This window comes from Hakea prostrata, chromosome 10, assembly GCF_041222555.1.
Source record: "Hakea prostrata isolate BN-2017 chromosome 10, UWA_Hpros_2, whole genome shotgun sequence".
In the NCBI taxonomy this organism is placed as follows: Eukaryota; Viridiplantae; Streptophyta; class Magnoliopsida; order Proteales; family Proteaceae; genus Hakea; species Hakea prostrata.
In genome coordinates, this window is record NC_142609.1 from 44,212,912 (window position 1) to 44,231,910 (window position 18,999).

Here is an 18,999-nt window from a genome sequence, read left to right on the forward strand (position 1 = left end):
GAGACATTGTTTTTTTTTTTTTTTTTGTGAAAATGGAGACATTGTTGTGGGTTTCTAAATTTGTGGCTTGGAGAGAAGATGTAAAGGATAGTGAAACACATATAGGAGAGATGCTAGTGTTGAAAGCACTGCATCTTTTATTATTGATAAAGGGGCTCTGCAATGGAGAGCCACAACATGTTGAAAGTGGCAGTAGCAGTGGGAGAGGAAGGGTTGCAAGTGACACAAATGTGCCGGAACAGAGGGAAGTTGAGAGTTGGTAGGAGGATGAGGGGCGGAGGCAATCACTTCTTCAAGCTTCATGTTTTGGTTCGCTAATGGATCGACCCGGTCGGTCCTCGTATGTACTTTATACTCATCAGCCCCAAACCCAAGAGGGCCAATGCTAACCTAAAACACAATGGCTGCGTTTGTTTGCATAGCTGGGGTGGGAGAAAAGGAGTGGAAAAAAAAAAAATGTAGGTCCCATGTATAGTGGAGTGACTAGTGAGGGAGAAGAAAAGGAAAAGAAAGAGTTTTTTGGAAAAGTGATAGTGATGGGTCCCACTTTTTTACTTTTCTCAATTTTCCCACAAAGTCCCACCAAATAAATGGGAGGTTTTAAAATGGCTTGGGGTGAGAAAGTTGGACTGCCACATCAGCAGACAAGTTTTCTTGAATCTCTCATTTTTACATCCCAAGCAATCAAACAATCTACCATTTTGGGATTTAAGGGAAAAGTAAGAACCGATACCATCATTGTTTGAAGAGATGAAAGGGGAGAGTGGCTAGAATCATTGTTGTATGATGTAAGAGATGAGAGGAGAGCGAATAAACGGTTTTTTTTTTTTTCTTTTTCCAAATGGATTGAGGGTAAAGGGGGGCACATTGAGAATTTAGAAATACAATGGATGCTGGGTTATCATTTAATTTGATTATTTTAATAATAAGTATGTATTTGATACATACCTTGAAACATACAAGTGAAAATATAATAAAATAAAGAGTTTTATTTAATTTTATATTTTTTTAAATTTTATTTTGCTCACTTAAGATGGCCAAACTCCTATTTGCCCACTCAATTGACCAATATTACATTTTGTCTAGCCCACTCAATTGACCACTTAAGTAACGTGTAATATATATATATATATATATATATATATATATTTTTGGTAAATGTAACGTGTAATATTTCAAGTTTAGACAAAATGTAACATTGACCACTTAAGTGGAAAGAAGAATTTGGGCCAACTTAAGTGGGCAAAACATAAAAAAATTCTAATTTTTTTTGATAATCCTAAATTAAATTATAGAGGGTATAGCATAATAATCTACAAATACAGGGAGTGCATGTGTAATTAGCTATTTGTTGTAAAAATGGCTTATTTGCTTCCAAGGATCGGGACTTTGGCGAAAGTCGAAGAGATTCTTGACCCTTCAAGCTGACGTCCGATTTATACGTACTTTATACGGTAACCGTTGTATATTCGAATTAAACGCCAATAATACGTGTTTAATAGCCCTGAAAACCAAAGCGAGATGCCGATTGAAACTTTCCTCTCTTCCCAAACGCTGCTTCAAACCTGAACCCTAGCTGAATCGAACTCGCTGCAATGGCGTCAAAGAGGAAAGAGTCGGAAGGTATAGCCCTTTTATCCATGTATAATGACGAAGACGAAGATATGGATGATGTCGATGAAGAGGAAGACAACAGTAGAGATGCAGTCAACAGCGATGCAGTTTCTCCTGACTCTACTCGCGAAGCTACACCCCATCAGATTCAATCTCAGGCTTCTCTCCCAACTGAAGATTCAACTCCGAAAAGTGATAGATTTGTATCTTTGACACCACAACAGCAACAGGTTTTATCGACTTCCTCACCATTGCCATCACAGACACCACCGTCTTCTACGCCCTTTAAGGATAATCAGAGAATTAGAAAAGGAACTCTTGCAATTGTGGATTATGCTCACGATGAAACCGCAATGTCTCCTGAAGCTGAGGTAACTCGTTCTTTTTGTCTTTGTAGTTGTATGCGACTTCAATCTTGTGCTTCGATTAATACCGCTATACCTAATTACTGGAGAGATTGGTTAAGGTCCTCTTCCAAGTGTTGATATGTTACCAAGTTAATCGATGGTTTCGATTTTATCGTTGTTTTCCTACTGTTCACTTGCAGGAAGGTGAAATAGTCAGTGCTGGACGTGTCTTGATTGGTGAGGAGCTGGAAACAGAAAATGGTATGCATTTCTTATACTTTTCTACTGTTATTTTTATTATACTCTAAAATTCAAACTTGTTACAAAGAATGTTTTATGGTGATCTCATAGTGCCAAACCAGTTCTTGGCCAGGATTAAGCATTTTGGCATTTCAGTTTGTTTTTTGCAGACATTTTCGTGTCATTACTTATATATTTGCTTAGTACTTTATCAGTTTATAGTCCCCCCCTTCTTTGGTTGTATGGTACTGAACTATTAGTCTTGTCTATGTTAGTTGCTAATGTATGCCAGAAGTTTTCTTCGATTGGATTTCATTATTTTCCCTAAATGTTTCTCATTTGCAATGCAACTCCCTATTTTAGGTGACTTCCAAGAGAAAACATCACAAGCACTGTTTCATATGTCAATGAACCCTCAAGCAACTCTTCAACCTTCGGAGCAACCACAGACACTAGAATCTGATAACAGTATCTCAATTAGTGGCTCTAGAATTGACTCAGAAGATGTACGTGTTGAGGAAGCTATTGTGGTTTCCACTGATGTAGTGAGAGATGCTGATCCATTAGACAAGTTTCTACCACCGCCGCCAAAAGCCAAGTGTTCAGAGCAGCTCCAAGTTAGTATTTGTTTGAACGTCTTCTTTGCAAGGGGAGAGTATATTTTTTGTGCGATGAGGACATTAAAATCTGGTATATATTTGTGGATCCTTTATGAAGCAGTATGGGATCTTAGGTCTTCTCTGGTTAAGTTGCTTCTTGGCAATTTGAGAGAATTTGCATGGAGTTGTGGGCGTCCAATTACTTGACTATTAGCCCTGATGGGGTTCTTAATAACCTAGGGCTTTAGAAACCTTGGTGAAAAATGGTAATCGCAGCGAAGAATTATAAAAACCAGATGCTAGAGAAAATAACATAAAATCAGAACATTAGAATGGTCAAAACTCTGGTTGAAGGGCAGTTAGTGGAGAATATAATCTCCAAAATGTGGTTTAGATCTGGTAGGCTACTTTGGAATTGGAAGTGTCTTACTCCAGTCCTCAGGTCTTTTTCGGTGCACATGTGCCTGGCTGGAGGTATGGTGCTAGTGTGCTACGTATCTAGATGTGTGACTGGGTGCCATTCCTTTTCCCACATTAGACTCTTGATCAAAATTAGACTCTTGATCAAATATTGGAAGAAGCCGGACTTGTTTATTATGCTTGTTTTAGATATTAAAAAAGTACCATCTGCAACCTTTTGAAATACTTTTTATTAGGTCAATTGTTTTAATTTACTTAAATGCTGCAACTTCTTGTATGTATAAATTTTGGTCTCAGTTCGTTGACGCTATTATTTTTTCCTTTTTCCTTTTACTGCAGGAAAAGATAAACAAATTTCTAGCTTATAAGAAAGCTGGAAAAACCTTCAATGCTGAAGTGCGCAATAGAAAGGACTATCGTAACCCTGACTTCTTACTGGATGCTGTCAGATATCAAGATATTGATCAGTTGGGCTCTTGCTTCAGCAAGGAAGTTTTTGACCCTCATGGATATGACAAAAGTGACTACTATGATGAACTAGGTCAGTATCAGTTCTTTGTCTTGCTTTTGTTTCGGTTTATATGGATATGCCTTCATGCTTCATCATATCTTCTTTTAGGTTCCATTGGCTGCAAGGTAGGTGAAATTTTATAAACCTTAAATAGAACTTTCGTAACGATTACTCGACATGATTGTGTAGGGCATTCTAGTGCATTAGGTCCCACAACTGCAGTGTCTAGGAGGACAAAGTACACAGCCTGACACCTGCTTTGCAGGGAGGCTGTTAACCGACATGGTTGTGTAAACTACAGTTATGATTTTCTTTAAATTCAACTTTCTTTATGTACGCTTTAAATCTAATGGATTTGGATCCTAAGTAAGTGAAATTAAATTCGAACCAAACAGTTAGCGACATAATTATGTGGGTATAATGATTACATAAGTTTCTTTATTAGGTTTGGAAGTTTCACTTTCCTTCCCTTCAATCTTTTCTTGCAACCAAACAGAGCCTTTAGGTTTCAAAAGTACTAAATTAATGGTCACCATCTGGATAATGGACCTGATGAGTCATTAGCAAGCTTCGATTTTTTCTTTTCTTATTCTCTGTTCTACTCTGCTCTCGCTTTGTGTCTTCTTCTTTTTTTTTTGGGAGGGGGCGGGGGGATGTCGTGTGACATTGTTGTTGTAGTGTAGGATTATTTAATTTTTTCTTAGTCCTTTTGATGCAGTAATGGATATCCAAAAGGGGATTGGGCTTTAAAATACTTAGTTTTGGCCCATGCATGGGTTCTTAAGCTTCTTATTTTTGGGTTCATTGACACAATGGGCCTAATTAGTGAGCTCATAAAGTGGGGTAATGATGGTATACATGGGATTAGGTTTTAAATTCATTATTTGATTTGGAGTTTGAGTTAGATTAGGTATTGAAACAGCCTCTCAGCAAAAATTGTTGGGGTGAGGCTGCAAAAAGCCCCCCCCCTGGCAAGGGGACTCTGCTTGTGTTGAAGCCTTCGGCACCAGTTTGCCCTTTTTGTTTGACTTAGGTTAGGATACTTAATTCTTACATAGAATTCTGTTTTGATTTTTTTTGGATGAATAAATAATTATATTGAGAGAAACAAGAGAACAAGATCTTCAATCAGAAGACCGAAACGAAAAACTAAGACCCCAGGAGACAACAATAAGCCTGTTCCTTGGGGTATCATCAATAGGGGGTGGAGAATAGCTAACAATCTAGATGATACATCAAAATAAATGGCATTCCAAATCCTATCTATAGAGTGGGATTTGGAAGTCCATCTTTGAAGGTTGCGCTCCCACCAAAGGTGGTGAATGGATGCAATGTATAGTAGCTTACCGATCCGATCGCAAATGGAGGTGCCTGAAAAGTTTCTTAGAATCCAAGATCAATAATGGGAAAAGCCAAAGGAACGTCTCGAACGGGGCCAAATGGAAGCCAGGGCTTTCTCTAGATAGATCTGGAGAAAGGGCAAGAAAAGAAAAGGTGCTCAAGGTCCTCCGAACCACTCCAACAGAGGATGCAATTGGGGTTTGCAGGGATATGGCCGATAATAAGGAAGGATTTACCTTGTTAAGTATTTTAGAGTGAGTAAGGAGTCCTCTTATGAGTCAAGTTGAGAATTTTAGAGGGCTTGTATATATGTATCCTCCCCCCCCCCCCCCCCTTCAAAAAAAAAAAAAAAACCAGTTGAAGATGATTTGATTAATGAATATGACTTTTCTATTGGAGTTTGGATGCTGTTTGGTAGTGCATACAGGGTTGCTATTCCAATTTTGGTTTCTTCTTCTCTTCTTCTCTTTTCTTTCCCAACTGCTGCTTCTGATCTTCTAACCCAAATCCTCCTCCTTTACGTCTAACCATTTAGAATTTGGTTCCTGGAAGATTTGCCCCTAGTTGAACCTCTTCAATCTGGGGCTGCGTCACTTTTATTTTAGAGTCCTATTTGGAGTTGTAATCCTAATTGAGATTTGGCTGTGAATCCTAGTTTTAGTCTGAGTCCTACTTTGTGTTCTATTTCAGCCATTTTTGACCATAAATATAATTATGGTTGCTTTGTTGACCCCATATATTAATGAAGAGTTTTGACTTTTGAGGCTTTGAGCATTCCTGAGTTTTACGGAGCTGTTCTATTACCTGCCCCTCTTTCCATTGAATTCTTTATATGCCCTAGTTCTGGCCTGTTCAAGAGTGTTATATCAGATCTGAAGGTTAATTCTGCTTTTAAGAAGGTTTCACAAGTTCTGTTTTGAAGCCTTACTGTTCCAAATTTTTAAGCCTTGGTTGTTGCATGCCTTAGTCTGAAAGATTTAAACACTCCTCAAAGTAGTAAATCTGATCTTAAATCTTGGCTTCTGAATATGACTTGCCTTGCACTTATTTATATAGATCAAAGCATGATGAAGAAAAGGACCAAAATAGAACTCAGAAAAAAATTACTGTTTTTGTGAATAAAATGGTGTGGGCCCTCATATGGACTGCTGAAGTGGTGGTTTCCTTCATGGGTTCTTCTAGAAAGATCTTCGGTCTTTGATTCCATTCTTGTATAATAACTGAATTTTATTCTGTCATCTTTGTTTTTACTTCTATGATGCAGATATGGCATCAAAGAAGACCTTTTTCCTTTCCCTTGGAAACCAACCTGGTTGATACGTTTATGGGTTGGGCCTTCATTGCTTCGGTTTCCCCTTTTAATTAGTCATCTTTGTGGACTTGGGTACATGATTTGAGTACAAAAATCCAAGTAGTTAGTATTTTTTAAGTCTAGTCTTTATGAGAGTTGATAGATGTTTAATTAATTAGTCCTTATTTTGAGTTGATGCTTTCTAATTGATTAGTTATAGAGTCAATATGTGTTATTTAACTTTTCCTTAGAACATGGTAAGCTCTAGTTATGGTTATGTAGGAATTAGTTAGCTATAGAACTCTCTTGCTTTAAGGCAAAAGAAACATTTTCCTTTTTTTTTTTTTCAGTTTCAAAGGCCCTAGAAAACCTCTCCCATGTGGAAGAATAAAGTGAACAGAATTTTAATAAAGAATTGATTTGTTTTGTGAGATTAGAAGCTGGTCAAAAACCCCTTTTTCTTCATTGAGACTGCGGGTTGGTGCTTCCCATCAACTACCAAGCAGGTCAGGGACCTAGGTAGCAGTCTAGACTTGGTCTGGGACCTAGCCACCTCCACCAACTGCTGGGCAGTGTTTACAGATTCACCAAGCAGGTCAATGACCTCCCCATCTCCCACCAGTCAGGGACCTTCTTCTACCCATTCTTCAATTGCTATTTCAGATTTAGGAGAACTCCATTGAGCCTGCAACAGTTTTGCAGATTTCCCTCGTAAATATGAGCAAGGTGTTTTCTGAGGGCTTTTGATCTGGTCCCATCTGACTTAGATCCCTCTGATCTTTAACCATACCCCCCCCCCTCCATTTCTACGGCATCCCCTCCAATTTTCATCCTCATCAATATTCTAATTTTATGTTCTGTCCCTTCTTTGAATTTCTGGATCCCCTTAAAACTTAAAAGACCCAAAAATCAAGGTTTGATCTGCATCCAGCTAACTAACTGGATCAACCCTATACATCCTGTGCATTCCCTCCAAGCCACAGCTCATTGTCTCACCTAAAACCCCGTTGACCATAGAATCCTACTTGGACTCAAATGCATCCTAAATTGCCCCCTGCTGGTTTGGTTCTTCATTAGGGCCATTGGAAGAAGGGCTGCCTAGGTCTTCTTGCAGCTTCTATTGGGGTGACACCGTAGGCTTCTAGGAACCCATCAGATTAGCTTCCGAATTGTCTGGCTTTTTTTGCTGAAAGAAAAGGTCCCCCCCCCCCCCCCCCAAGATAAATTACCACCTATATGGATGTTGTAAAATTTTGATGGCTTCTTTCTGTTCAGAGTGGAGAGGAATAGTTTGCAAGTCATCATGCTCTTCGGTGAAAAATATACATGCTGACCCATGGACAATGTCATGTCATCTTCAGTTACAGTCTATTCCACAAACATAATCAAAAAATCTTACAATATTTCCAATGATTTGGGCAGTGAATCAGGATTCAGTGGTGGGTTTTTTCCCATTAAGTTTGTTGTCACCATTAATGCTTCCTATAAGTAGGGGCAAGCCATCTAGTGTTAGCTTGTTGATGGGTGTTGAATCCTCCAAAGTTAATCATTCTCTCAACTGAATTTGTAAAAGCAGTGAGTGGGGTTGAATCCACAAAGATTGATGAAGATTTATTCCTTGAAAAAAATTGGGGGGGGGGTTTTGAATCGAGAAACTAAAGAATAAATAAAACAAACAACGGATGCAGTAATTAACAAGAAAATCAGAATAACAAAAACTTTCAATCAAGATTTAATTTCATGTATTGATTCTCTTAATTGATCATTGATTCAAAAACAAAAACTTTAATTTCGGGTAGATTGGTTATGGTCATCGAGGATCAGTCCTCTAACAACCATTCCCTACTTCCTCGATAACCTTTGGATTTGTCCTTTGAGTTATGCCTATTAATCGCATCAAATATTAAAGATCTAATCCTTAGCCAATAAACCTGGAAAAGCCTTGTTTATTTAAACTAGGACATACATCCTCATAGCAAACTTTCTAGGGCATTGATTACCCATTTAAGGATGTTATTTGTCACTTATATTAGAATAACCAATAAATAACTTTTCGAATTGACTAACTATTGAATTAATCATCAAACAATAGGGGCCTCTTGTCTAAGTATTAATCCAATAACATAATGAACATGAAAAATGTATAAATACCAAATAATTAAGGAGAACTAATTACCCTGAGTCTCATAATTGTCGAAAATCAACTTCTATTAATCTTGATCAAAAGATAGAATTAGCTAGACATGGGAAAGAAGAATAAATAAATGAAAAGAAGAAAACATCGTGCCCTCTTCCTTAGAACTATGGCCTCCTTTTGTTGTGGTGTGTAATGCTAATCTCCAGAAATGCCTTCCTTTTTATAGGGGTTTCTTGTCAATTTTGCATCCTTTCCAATTTTGTCATTTCCATTGTTCTCTTTAGCAATTCAGTTCTTCCCAATTCAGTTGTTTTCTTTCTTCCTCTTTGCCCATTCAATGGTGCCCATTCTTCCTCCTTGCCTATTTGATTGGAATTGCTTTTTGGGTGATGTTCATTTGAACCTATATGGGTTTAGAATATATTGGCATTAATGTTGGGTGTTATAGTTAAGACTAGGTAAGTGGGGCAGAATTATCTTGAAGCCAACAATTATTAAAGATCAGTAGCACCTCTAGTTAATATGTATAAAACACACTGGTGTTGCTGTAGATTTACCATTTGTTTAATAGAACATGTTTGTGAAGTAGGATAGTGGTATCATCATCTGTATTCATTGTGATAGAAAATTCTACCTGAGAAGTTTGAGGTATGGTTAACAAACTACCCCAATCCTAGTGGGGTAAATGCCAATTTAACTGTCTTTTTTTTTAAGTGGCACAGCTATGAGGCAGTACCTTGGGAAGAAAATCTGAAATTTCATATCTGAGTATGTATCTAGTATATGCATATTCTCTTCCTGTCTTTTCCATATCTTCTCTAGCCTCTCTACCTTGAAAATTGTAGCCCATCTTCTATGATTATATTTGTCCTTCCATGTTCTAGGCTAAATGTGTGATTGCCTTTTCCTGAAAGGCACATTTCTTTTTCCTTTTTCTTTTCCGGTTGCTGTTTGTCTTCATAGACTCTGAGATACTGTTCTTACCATTTAGAAAAGCATGCCATTACTACTATCCAATTTCTCCACCAGACCATAATGTTTGCACAAAATTGAGAATATATGACCTATTAGATTGTGCAATGGACATTTATTTTCTCCCTTGGTTAATGTGTGCCAAGTAAACATGAATTATTTTCTCTTGATAAAAATATTCTGTTTGTTATTATAGAGGCAGATATGCGGCGTGAGTTCGAGAAGAAAGACCAAGAAGCGAAGAAGAATCAGAGGATTGAGTTCGCATCTGGAGGGGTGACACAACCGGGGTCTGTTAGTATAGGGCCAAAGATCAATGTGCCAATCCCAGGTTCGAAAGCCTGCCCTGCTATACATTATGAGATAACTTTTGGTGTAGATAAATAAATAGGTATTTACATCTTGTATCCAAATATGCTTTTACGTTTTGATCCTATTTGTACAATCATCCTCCAATCTTGTCTTAGTGAATTACTGTTTGCAGGAACTGTTCCTGATGCCTTGGCCCGGGATGGTAGACAGAACAAAAAATCCAAGTGGGATAAGGTCTGCACCTGTTAGTAGCTGGGATATTAATTTCTTTTGTAAGATGCAGACGGCTAATAACCATTACTTCGCTATGCTCTTATAACATCTTGTTGGTCTCAGGTTGATGGCGATCAAAGAAATCCCCTACTTCCTGGTGGGCAAGAAAATGTATCTAAAGTTGGGGCACATGCAGCACTGTTGTCTGCAGCTAATTTGGGTGCTGGTTATACGGCTTTTGCGTAAGTAGTTTTCTTATAGCTTAAGCATGTGATCTTGCTTGTTGAGCATCTGCCTGCTGTCTAGCTGACTTGTTTCTTTTTTCCAATTGAACAAGTTCCTGATGGCCATGCTTGCTGCCTTAACTCTTACCACAATCACGTGTGGAAATTAGCTTAAGAGTATGCTATCCTTGTTAAGGAAAAAAGGAATGTCTGTTAGTGGGAAAGTAAAAGAGATTGCTAACTTAATGATGGCTCTCTGTTGGTGCTGCTTCAGAACATAAAGACAGCTGATAATAGTTCAAAGGTGGATCAAAATATTGTTTACAATGACTTGGATAGTCAAATTATTAAATCAGACAATAGACTTTCCTCGGTTGTTTTGTAATTATTTCTGAAGAGTGCTATGCAGTATTTTCTTTGGTTAGTTCTAGTGCATGGTGGCTATAATGGATGTTCTGATGGTTTTCCCCTCTTCTCTATTTTACTGGCAGGCAACAACGGCGAAAGGAGGCTGAAGAGAAAAAATCTAGTGAAAGGAAGTTGGAAAGAAGATCCTGAAGCACCAAGATTCTGTTGACCCTGAAAATTACAGGTTCTGACTTCTAGCAATGCTCAAATGTCACTCCAGATAACTCTACAGAAAATCTTCTCTAGTCTTGTACACTAGTCTTTTTTCTTTTCAAATTTGTATAGTTGTAGTCTTATAACAGATGTAAGAACATTTATTGGGTAGAGTATTTGATATATCCTTCCATTGTTAATTTTGTCTTCATTTTGGTGTGAATTTTTATAAAATTTCTCATTTGTTTAATGAATCTAGATCACGAAGGAAAGGTTTACCAATGGGGAACCACGACTGGAGGTGACCGGTTGCAGCAATTACAGAACAGGGAATTGGTATGGGAGAATAGCGCCATATATGGGGTTCTTGCTCACTACCAGTCCTTTTTCTTGGCATCGAATATCAGAGCTGCGGTGGTGAGCTCTTCCAGAATCACCCTCATCATCATATCCATGCATTTTGGCCCTCGGTCATGTTGGCCATATATGGGGTTCTTTCTCACTACCAGTCCCATTACTCTTGTTGCCCAATTCGCTGATGTTCAGGTGTGTGAAGGACAGGTTCAAGTCTTTCCTGAACGGTTTTATCGGTGTGGAGGGTGGAAAGGGACCTGTAAGATTTCGGTTTTGGATAGAATAAGCCATGTTTCCTTCCAAATTGCAGGAACCGCATGTGAAATCGATTCTTAAAGAGTTAATGTTTCACCGAATTTTTTTCCCTGAGAAGGCCTTTTACTTGCTTTCCAACCAGATTCTAGATATGTCACTAGTTTCATGATTCACTGTTTGCCCTCCATGAGCGGCCTCCGATTTTGGTTCACTTAGGGCTTGTTTGGTTACTTGAATCGAGAGATTTGAAATCTCTGGATTCATGAATCTGAGAATTATCCCCGTTTGGTTGTAAAAATCTCCAGATTCATGAAATCTGGATTCACCTTACTATCGTGTCTGTAGATTTATAGGTAAGGGTGAATCGAGATTTCAAAAAAGCAGCATGCAATTCACTCACGTCGATCAAATAGTTTTTTAAGGATGAATCCACAAATTTCATTCCACAACTAAATATTTAATTTTATAAATTATGACTGTCAAGATCTTAAGTACCAGTATCTTTCTTTCGGTAATTCAAATTCATTCGCACAGAGACAGCCATCCTTGTCAGAGTTAGCAAAACTAATAAGTCTCTCTCAAATAAAAAACAAAAAAAGAAATTGAAGTCTCTAACAAATTGTGAATGATGATAGCAACCTCCACTATTCCATTGACAAAGTTAACCAAGGGTTAGCAATCCACCTTCGCTTTAACCCAGCATAAGCCATCGCTTAAACATTGTAATACCAAGAATCGCACCTTCAATTACCTCAAAAAAAATCAGTAGGAATGGAGACTACAGTCGATGAGTAGGAATGGAAACTGCAGTCGATCGCTCATCTTTAGAGTTTTTTTATAATGACACCCAATCCACTTTCACAATTCATACAAGAAGCAGGAGTTGAGTTTCACATAATCCCCCAAGGGAGCCAATGTTCAGCTTGCAATTCTTCTCTTCCAATGATGCAGCCAAAGGATGAGTAGATACCAACTTTATGATTTTAAGAGATATGGCATCATACCGTATTGTATAGACAATATATTTTGATATAAACTAATATTTATCCTTCAAGAAATAGAGAAATACATCGACAATATGCATCTCTATGGATTAGAGATGCAAACGTATAATATCTGAGATTCTCCTAATCGTACTCTATTATTCGTCAGCTATCATTTCGGTCTCCTTCAAATCTCTCTGATTAGGTTACCAAAAAAAATCTCTCTGATTAAGGTACTGCTTAATTAAAGGCGATTACCTCAAGCAAATCAAGCTTATGGCCTGCAAAGCCACACACCATTGGCCGGAAATGCATTCAATTTAACCAACCAAAAGTATGCCGCAGGCATTGAAAACCCTCCCAAGATTGAACAAGCAACTAGGGTATGAAAATAATACTAATTTTCCAACAAACAGTAAACAAAAGAAAAGGCATTCCTAGACTATCTTAACTGAAGCTGCAAGGTCCAAAATCGATTTTGCCCAAATAAAAGTTTCAAGTATAAATCCAACTAATTAAGGAACTAACAACAATTATAAACGGGGACAAAATCTTAGTCAAAAAGGCACCAAAAGAAAACATAAATAGCACCAGACAAATCTCTGAGATCTGAAAATTAGTTGAAATCCAACAGTGCCTCTGAAGACCTCATTTGAGAGGAATGAACCTGGATGAGTGGGTAGCACCAATACCGGGCCTTCCATGCTTGACTGGCTTGTAAGAGATTGAGAACTCAGCCAAATAGTGACCAATCATCTCTGGTTTGATTTCAACAGAGTTGAAGGTCTTTCCATTGTAAACCCCAATGATGCTTCCAATCATCTCGGGCACTATGATCATGTTCCGGAGGTGAGTTCTAACTGGCTCTGGCTTCTCACCTGGTGGAGCCTCTCGCTTCTGTTCAATTATACAAAATTGTAAGCATTCAGCAAATGATGTTGCTCAAGAAAAATACCACTCTACTTATTCAGGAAGAGTCCATGAATATGGAACCAAGAATAAACTGCGGTAGTGATAAGTCATACAAAACATTCTATATAAAAAATTCAGATCAAAGAATTCCAAAATATAAACACTGGTCGTGATGATTGATATGACGCCAACGTCAACTAGGCATATGGTTAAAGAAACTTCATCATCTACAGAGGAAGACATACGACACCGGCTAGGTGTTCAGGCACAAAATAATTTGTTGGGTATCAATTAAACAAATCAAACTGCCACTCCTACCAAGAAAGAGCTAAATAAAATCAATCTCCAATAGCCATTTATACAAGCAATCTCACTCTTGGCCAGCCAGAGAAATTTGCAATAAACAGAAGCACAACCATAGCTGATGTAATCTCAGGTTCATACACCCTAGAAATTAAATTACAATGGACAAACAAATAAGATACAAAAGAATAATATCCTTAATGAATTGAATTACAGAGAGTGACAGTGTCAGAATTGGTTCTCAAGCAGATTTTAAATACCCACACAACAGGATAATATCCTAAGTGGCAATGTTAACCACCAAATTGCAGAATAATTGGGGTTTACAACCAACCAGCTATACCAATTGCTATGGATTATCAAGCCATGCCAACAAGAGAGTCAGTTGGGAAAGTAAGATGGAAAAGAATAACATGTCAGCAGAGTAGACAAAAGTATTATTGGAGGAAAATAGGCTTGATGGGAAGAAAACAGGGTCTTCAAACTGAAAAAGGAAAGGTGGGGGTGTCCCAACCAAGCATACCATGGTATAATCAATTTCATTATCCCAATCAATAGGCTACATTGCTACAAATCAACTAGAAAAAGGCTGATGATAACTCGTACCTTAGCTCCTTGTCAAAAACTAATTTAAATTCTGAATGAGTTCAACTCTATCTCCTACCAGGCTACCATGAGGAAAAATTAAATCAACATGAATAATAACATGAAGTTCATAACAATAATCCCTATTACCATGTGAAAAACTAAATCAGCTTCACGTGCGCATTCAGTCAAATTGAATTGAGGCATAAATTAGATAGTTACATAATCTACCAAACCCACATGTCCCATTGCTAGCCATGAGCTCTGATTTGTAGCTTCAAACAAATACTGTAAACCAAACATTATATACAACCCTTGACAACTTCTATCCTTTGATTTTGCATATAAGGTCAAATCTGGCTTGTATTGTTGCCTACTGCCTAAACATCTAATACCTACTGGATTGCATGTTCATTTTTTGCTTTAAAACCTCAACTAAAATCCATGCTAGGTATGAATACTGAGAAATCAGACCCCACCCTATAAAATGCAAGAAGCAAATTCCATACATGTAACCTTTTCTTTTGGTATAAATTTCTCTTTACAGTATACTTCTTAATAATTACAATTAATTTTTTAAATTTTCTAATTATTTGTTGAGGCCTTATTGGACCCTCATCAGGGCCAAACCAAACATCCCTGTCTTGAGAGCATTCTCCCTTGAAAATTTTATCAAAATCATGATTTCAACTCCAATTCTCATGCTATAACAACACTAACTAAGCTAGATTCTATCCTCTTTTTTCATCATGGCAAGAAACGCAATAAGGCAGTTCAATAGAAGAGCAAACACAGACAAATAAGTTCATCATAGAGATGCACACAAAGGGAGAAGCTAAAACAATAGCTTCATATCCAAAGCTATGAAGCCCTCTGACCATATTAAAGAAACTCCATCAAAAAATAAGCAGCCATCAAGGACAAGCCCAAAAACATTCTCTTGATTCTAGCCAGAGAAGTCTAATTTCCCAAAATCTCCCAGGTCCCTATGATTACATGACAGAATAAACTAAAATGGTTCTAACGCTTCAGAACGGAAAAGAATCTCCACAAACATATTTTGAGAAAACTCAAAAAGAGAAAAGAAAAACAATATTAATTTGAAATAAATAACACAGATCAATAGATTAGCCATCACTTGATGGAGAGGGAAATCTAATAAGCTGGCTGTCATAAATCCATCCGAGGAACAGACATAAACTAAGTTTTCCTTGTTCAACTAAGGAAGCACATTCCTGTCTAAATCGCACAGACTCCAGTAGTTGCATAACATAACAGCATTGAGTCAAAAGGTTTCAATTATACACATCAAACAAAAATAGTTTGAGAAAAAACTTAGCTATCACTTGATAGTGAACCAGAAATCATATCGCGGTGACATAGATCCAACAGAATTAAATACAACGGCGGAACAAATCAGCAATAAGAATCTCGTATCAACACAACCAGGCGAATTAATATTTTAATAGTTACATCTCAAACAAATAAATAAATTCGTACGAAAAATCTAAAGAAATAAACAAAGACACGAAATCTCACCGCCTTGCGCAGTTTCTTGATCAAAGCCATTGGCTTCCTCTTCAAACCTCGTTGGAACCTTAAAAAAGGAAAAACCAGAAACTTTTAGATGGATTAAAGCAATAACCTGCAGTTAAATGCGATGATTGTGAGGCTTACCTTCTGCGAGCGCGGGCAGTGAATAGCTTGACAAGATCATCAGTTGACATGTCAAGAAGAGCATCCAAATCGACTCCTCTGAAGGAGAACTTCTTGAATGTTCTCCTCTTTGGCAGTCCTGAGACGACATCGGTTTCCACATCCGCCTAGAGGGAACAAAGAAAACACCGAAATCAGTAAAGTCTTACACTAAGAGAAGTGAATGAGAATGCATCAAGCAAGAGAAAAGTTCCACCCACCATGACTGCAAAGCAAGAGCTAGAGGATACTGAAACGAAGATGCAAAGATAAAACCCTAATTCCCCTTCACCGATGGTTAGGTTTTCGGCTCTCAAGATGTTACCTTATATAGGTCACTTACTCAGTTTGGACCATTCGGCTTGGTCTGGTTTGGGTTGAGTTGGTTTTTTTTTCTTCTTTAACGCCACAATTAAAATGAATTGTGTTTGTATTTTCATGGAAAAGGAAAATTTAAAAACGATTTTTTTCCTTTCCAGCAAAGGGTTTGTTACGAGAGATAAACTCGGCAGACGAAAGCGGGAAAGACGAAACGAGACACCTTACACAAAGGAGGAAGGGGGGGAAAGAGCGCCTCAACGATCAAGGATGACCCCCAAACACAACTTAAAATTATAACCCATAGTTGAACAGTTTGAAATCTCTAAATATTTGAAATCTCCAGACTCATGTAACCAAAGGGCTTGTTTGATTACATGAGTCTGGAGATTTCAAATATCTAGAGATTTCAAATCTATAGAGTTATAATTTATAAAGTTAGATGTTTGGTTGTGGAATGAAATATGTGGATTCATCCTAAAAAACTATTTGATCGACGTGATTTTTGTGAATGTGCAAATGTATAGCTTTTTTGAAATCTCTGGATTTCACTCTTTATCCATAAATCTACAGATTCATGTGTTTTAGTAAAGGTGAATCTCTAGATTTTATGAATCTAGAGATTTTTACAACCAAACGGGTATAATTCTCAGATTCATGAATCCAAAGATTTGTGGATTCATGTAACCAAACAGGCCCTAAATAGATCTAGTTTATTCGATATAAAAGAAAAAACCAAGCGCATTTGATTTCACCCCATAAACGTGCCTCTTTTTTTACTCTCTTTTATTTTATTTTTTATTATTGGTGGGGGTGGGGGAGGGGTGTTCTCAATCATCAGTGTACTTCTAGCATAGCGATGCTGACCTTTTATGTGGAGGCAGAGTAATACTAGGGTCTGGCTCCTATCCTTGGAGAAAATCTCACAAAGAGTGCCCGATGAGTAATGAGAAACTCCCATGTGTCATATGCTAATTTAAGAGCCATGGTAGAACGCCCATTTTAACCCTAATTGAAACTCAATTTGGTGAAAACTCGAGCCAATTTGGATTCCAGTCGTCTTCCTCATTGCAAAGACTTCAAGATAGGAGATTTCAATGGATTTCGATGTCTTTCGTGAGGTAGATCTATCTCTTAACTTCCATTTCTCTTGGGTCCCTTCTCATGTTCCATCTCTTCCAGCTAGTTGATATGCGGTTATACCCTTTCAAGAATAAGTCGAAGAGAGTTTCGCTATGAGATATTGGGTGTTTTCCCATCCCAAAGTTTGAAGAAATTAGGAGAATGTAATAAGCCAATTTATTAAACTTGAAATAGCTAGGTTCTGAGATATAACTTTTTCATGCCTACCTATATTATAATTGTTGTGGAATCGTCAGCTAAATCTCTCATGGGCCTTTGTCATAACTAGCTTCAAATTGAATTTCTTTAGATGTATTTTGATGAAAAATTTTCATTATCAAACACTTTGACTTTATACATTGAAAAGATAGTGAGTTTTTTTTTGCTCTAGTTTTGCTGAATAAATGTGCTACTGTAGAAATAAGGCGATAGATAGAAGCAACGGCTTGCACTTAATTTCTTTGTTTCTCCAAGTAATGTTGGAGCAATTAGACTTTTAAATGGTTGAAACTATATTGACTTTAAACCCTCAACCAACTAGAAATATCCCTAAAACACCATTTGTTGTCTTCACAAAGAGGAAGACAAAAACTTGTCAGTAGGGGGAGATTGGAATCCAGATCATGTTTGAATGAAGGTATTTGGGTTTTCACATAATCAAGATTCAACTATGGTAAAAATAGATGTTCTATCTTGACCCATAGATCAACACTTGACACATGGTAGCTTCTCTTCACTCATTAGGCACTCCTTGGGAGATTTCCTCCAAGGAAAAGAGTTGAACCCAAGACGAAAGAAGTTTTGGGTTCGAACATTCATCTCTGATTCCATTTGTTCGATGTTAACTTCACCTGATTGTTAATGAATCGAGTTGGGTTGAGCCTTCCTAAACCATGACTCTACCCTAGAACACCAAATCTAAAACCAATCCTACAGGATGTAAGAGCCCCCATCTGGGCCATGATTGAACTTGACTGGTCAGGTAGGATCATGTTGGTTATTTGGCCCTAAAACTAGTTTTCAATGGCAGCTAAAGAGACTCTAAATCTTAGATCTGATGATATTGATAAACTAATGGCGACTGAAGTTTTGCGAAAATATGTTTAGGCCTTTAGCTCATGGCCTAAACCTAAAACCTAACTAGCCTAAGTAGGCCTAATTAGGTTTGGGCTAAACTTAGGGCAAATTTATGCATGTTTGGATCAATATGGTTTTCATTGATACCCTTAATGTATAACACTCTTATATCTGATGACTTATCAATTCAAAAGTCCAAAATCAAGTCAAATAGTTTAAGAAATATTCACAAACGATTTAGTCACCTCTCTAATCTAGGATTCTATCTCCACTTAATCTCTAAAATGGCTTTCCTAAAAAAACTCCCTTTTAGAGCACCGACACGGCGACACCCCAAAATAAAAGCCTTATTACATTGACACCCCCATTTTAAGTTTCATAGGCAATTGGCCCCTTTCACCTTAGAATAGTTTTTTTTTATTTTTTTTATTTTTTTATTTTTTTATTTTTTTTAATTTTTTTTAATTTTTTTTACTCCCCAACACCCATTAAATGAAATTGAAAACCCAAATGAAAAAACAAAAATAAAATTTAAGGCAAAAATGGATCATGAGATCGACCTTGAAAACAGATTGAAGAGATGGGCATTCTTGTACAATAGTACAGTTGTATA

The 18,999-nt window shown here is 37.3% G+C and overlaps 2 protein-coding genes across 3 annotated transcripts; one reads left to right on the forward strand and one right to left on the reverse strand.

Annotated features, from left to right (window-relative positions):
• The first annotated feature begins 1,486 nt into the window (after positions 1-1,486).
• LOC149003299 (transcriptional regulator family protein) lies at positions 1,487-11,573 on the forward strand. 2 transcript variants are annotated; one of them, XM_089137433.1, is made up of 9 exons: positions 1,487-1,985; positions 2,162-2,222; positions 2,565-2,818; positions 3,560-3,761; positions 9,669-9,803; positions 9,957-10,018; positions 10,121-10,239; positions 10,713-10,813; positions 11,042-11,573. In XM_089137433.1, exons 1-8 carry the CDS (start codon positions 1,596-1,598, stop codon positions 10,777-10,779), a joined length of 1,290 nt encoding a protein of 429 aa, XP_088993559.1. In that variant the 5' UTR covers positions 1,487-1,595; the 3' UTR covers positions 10,780-10,813; positions 11,042-11,573. The 2 variants fall into 2 exon arrangements, with proteins under 2 accessions (XP_088993559.1, XP_088993558.1); XM_089137432.1 differs by lacking the exon at positions 11,042-11,573 and having other exon boundaries at positions 10,713-11,032.
• A 1,217-nt stretch (positions 11,574-12,790) lies between these two features.
• Positions 12,791-16,162, reverse strand: LOC149003300 (small ribosomal subunit protein uS19x). The gene is made up of 4 exons (XM_089138031.1): positions 16,091-16,162; positions 15,852-15,997; positions 15,714-15,771; positions 12,791-13,271 (listed from the first exon to the last, which is right to left on the reverse strand). Exons 1-4 carry the CDS (start codon positions 16,091-16,093, stop codon positions 13,023-13,025), a joined length of 456 nt encoding a protein of 151 aa, XP_088994157.1. The 5' UTR covers positions 16,094-16,162; the 3' UTR covers positions 12,791-13,022.
• Between the last annotated feature and the right edge of the window lie 2,837 nt (positions 16,163-18,999).

Coding starts and splice junctions, on each gene's coding strand:
- LOC149003299 (XM_089137433.1), top strand. CDS start 1,596: ATGGCGTCAAAGAGGAAAGAGTCGGAAGGTATAGCCCTTTTATCCATG. Junction 1,986..2,161: donor CAATGTCTCCTGAAGCTGAG/GTAACTCGTTCT, acceptor GTTCACTTGCAG/GAAGGTGAAATAGTCAGTGC. Junction 2,223..2,564: donor GGAGCTGGAAACAGAAAATG/GTATGCATTTCT, acceptor TCCCTATTTTAG/GTGACTTCCAAGAGAAAACA.
- LOC149003300 (XM_089138031.1), bottom strand. Junction 15,772..15,851: donor ACTGCCCGCGCTCGCAGAAG/GTAAGCCTCACA, acceptor TCCTTTTTTAAG/GTTCCAACGAGGTTTGAAGA. Junction 13,272..15,713: donor TCAAGAAACTGCGCAAGGCG/GTGAGATTTCGT, acceptor ATAATTGAACAG/AAGCGAGAGGCTCCACCAGG.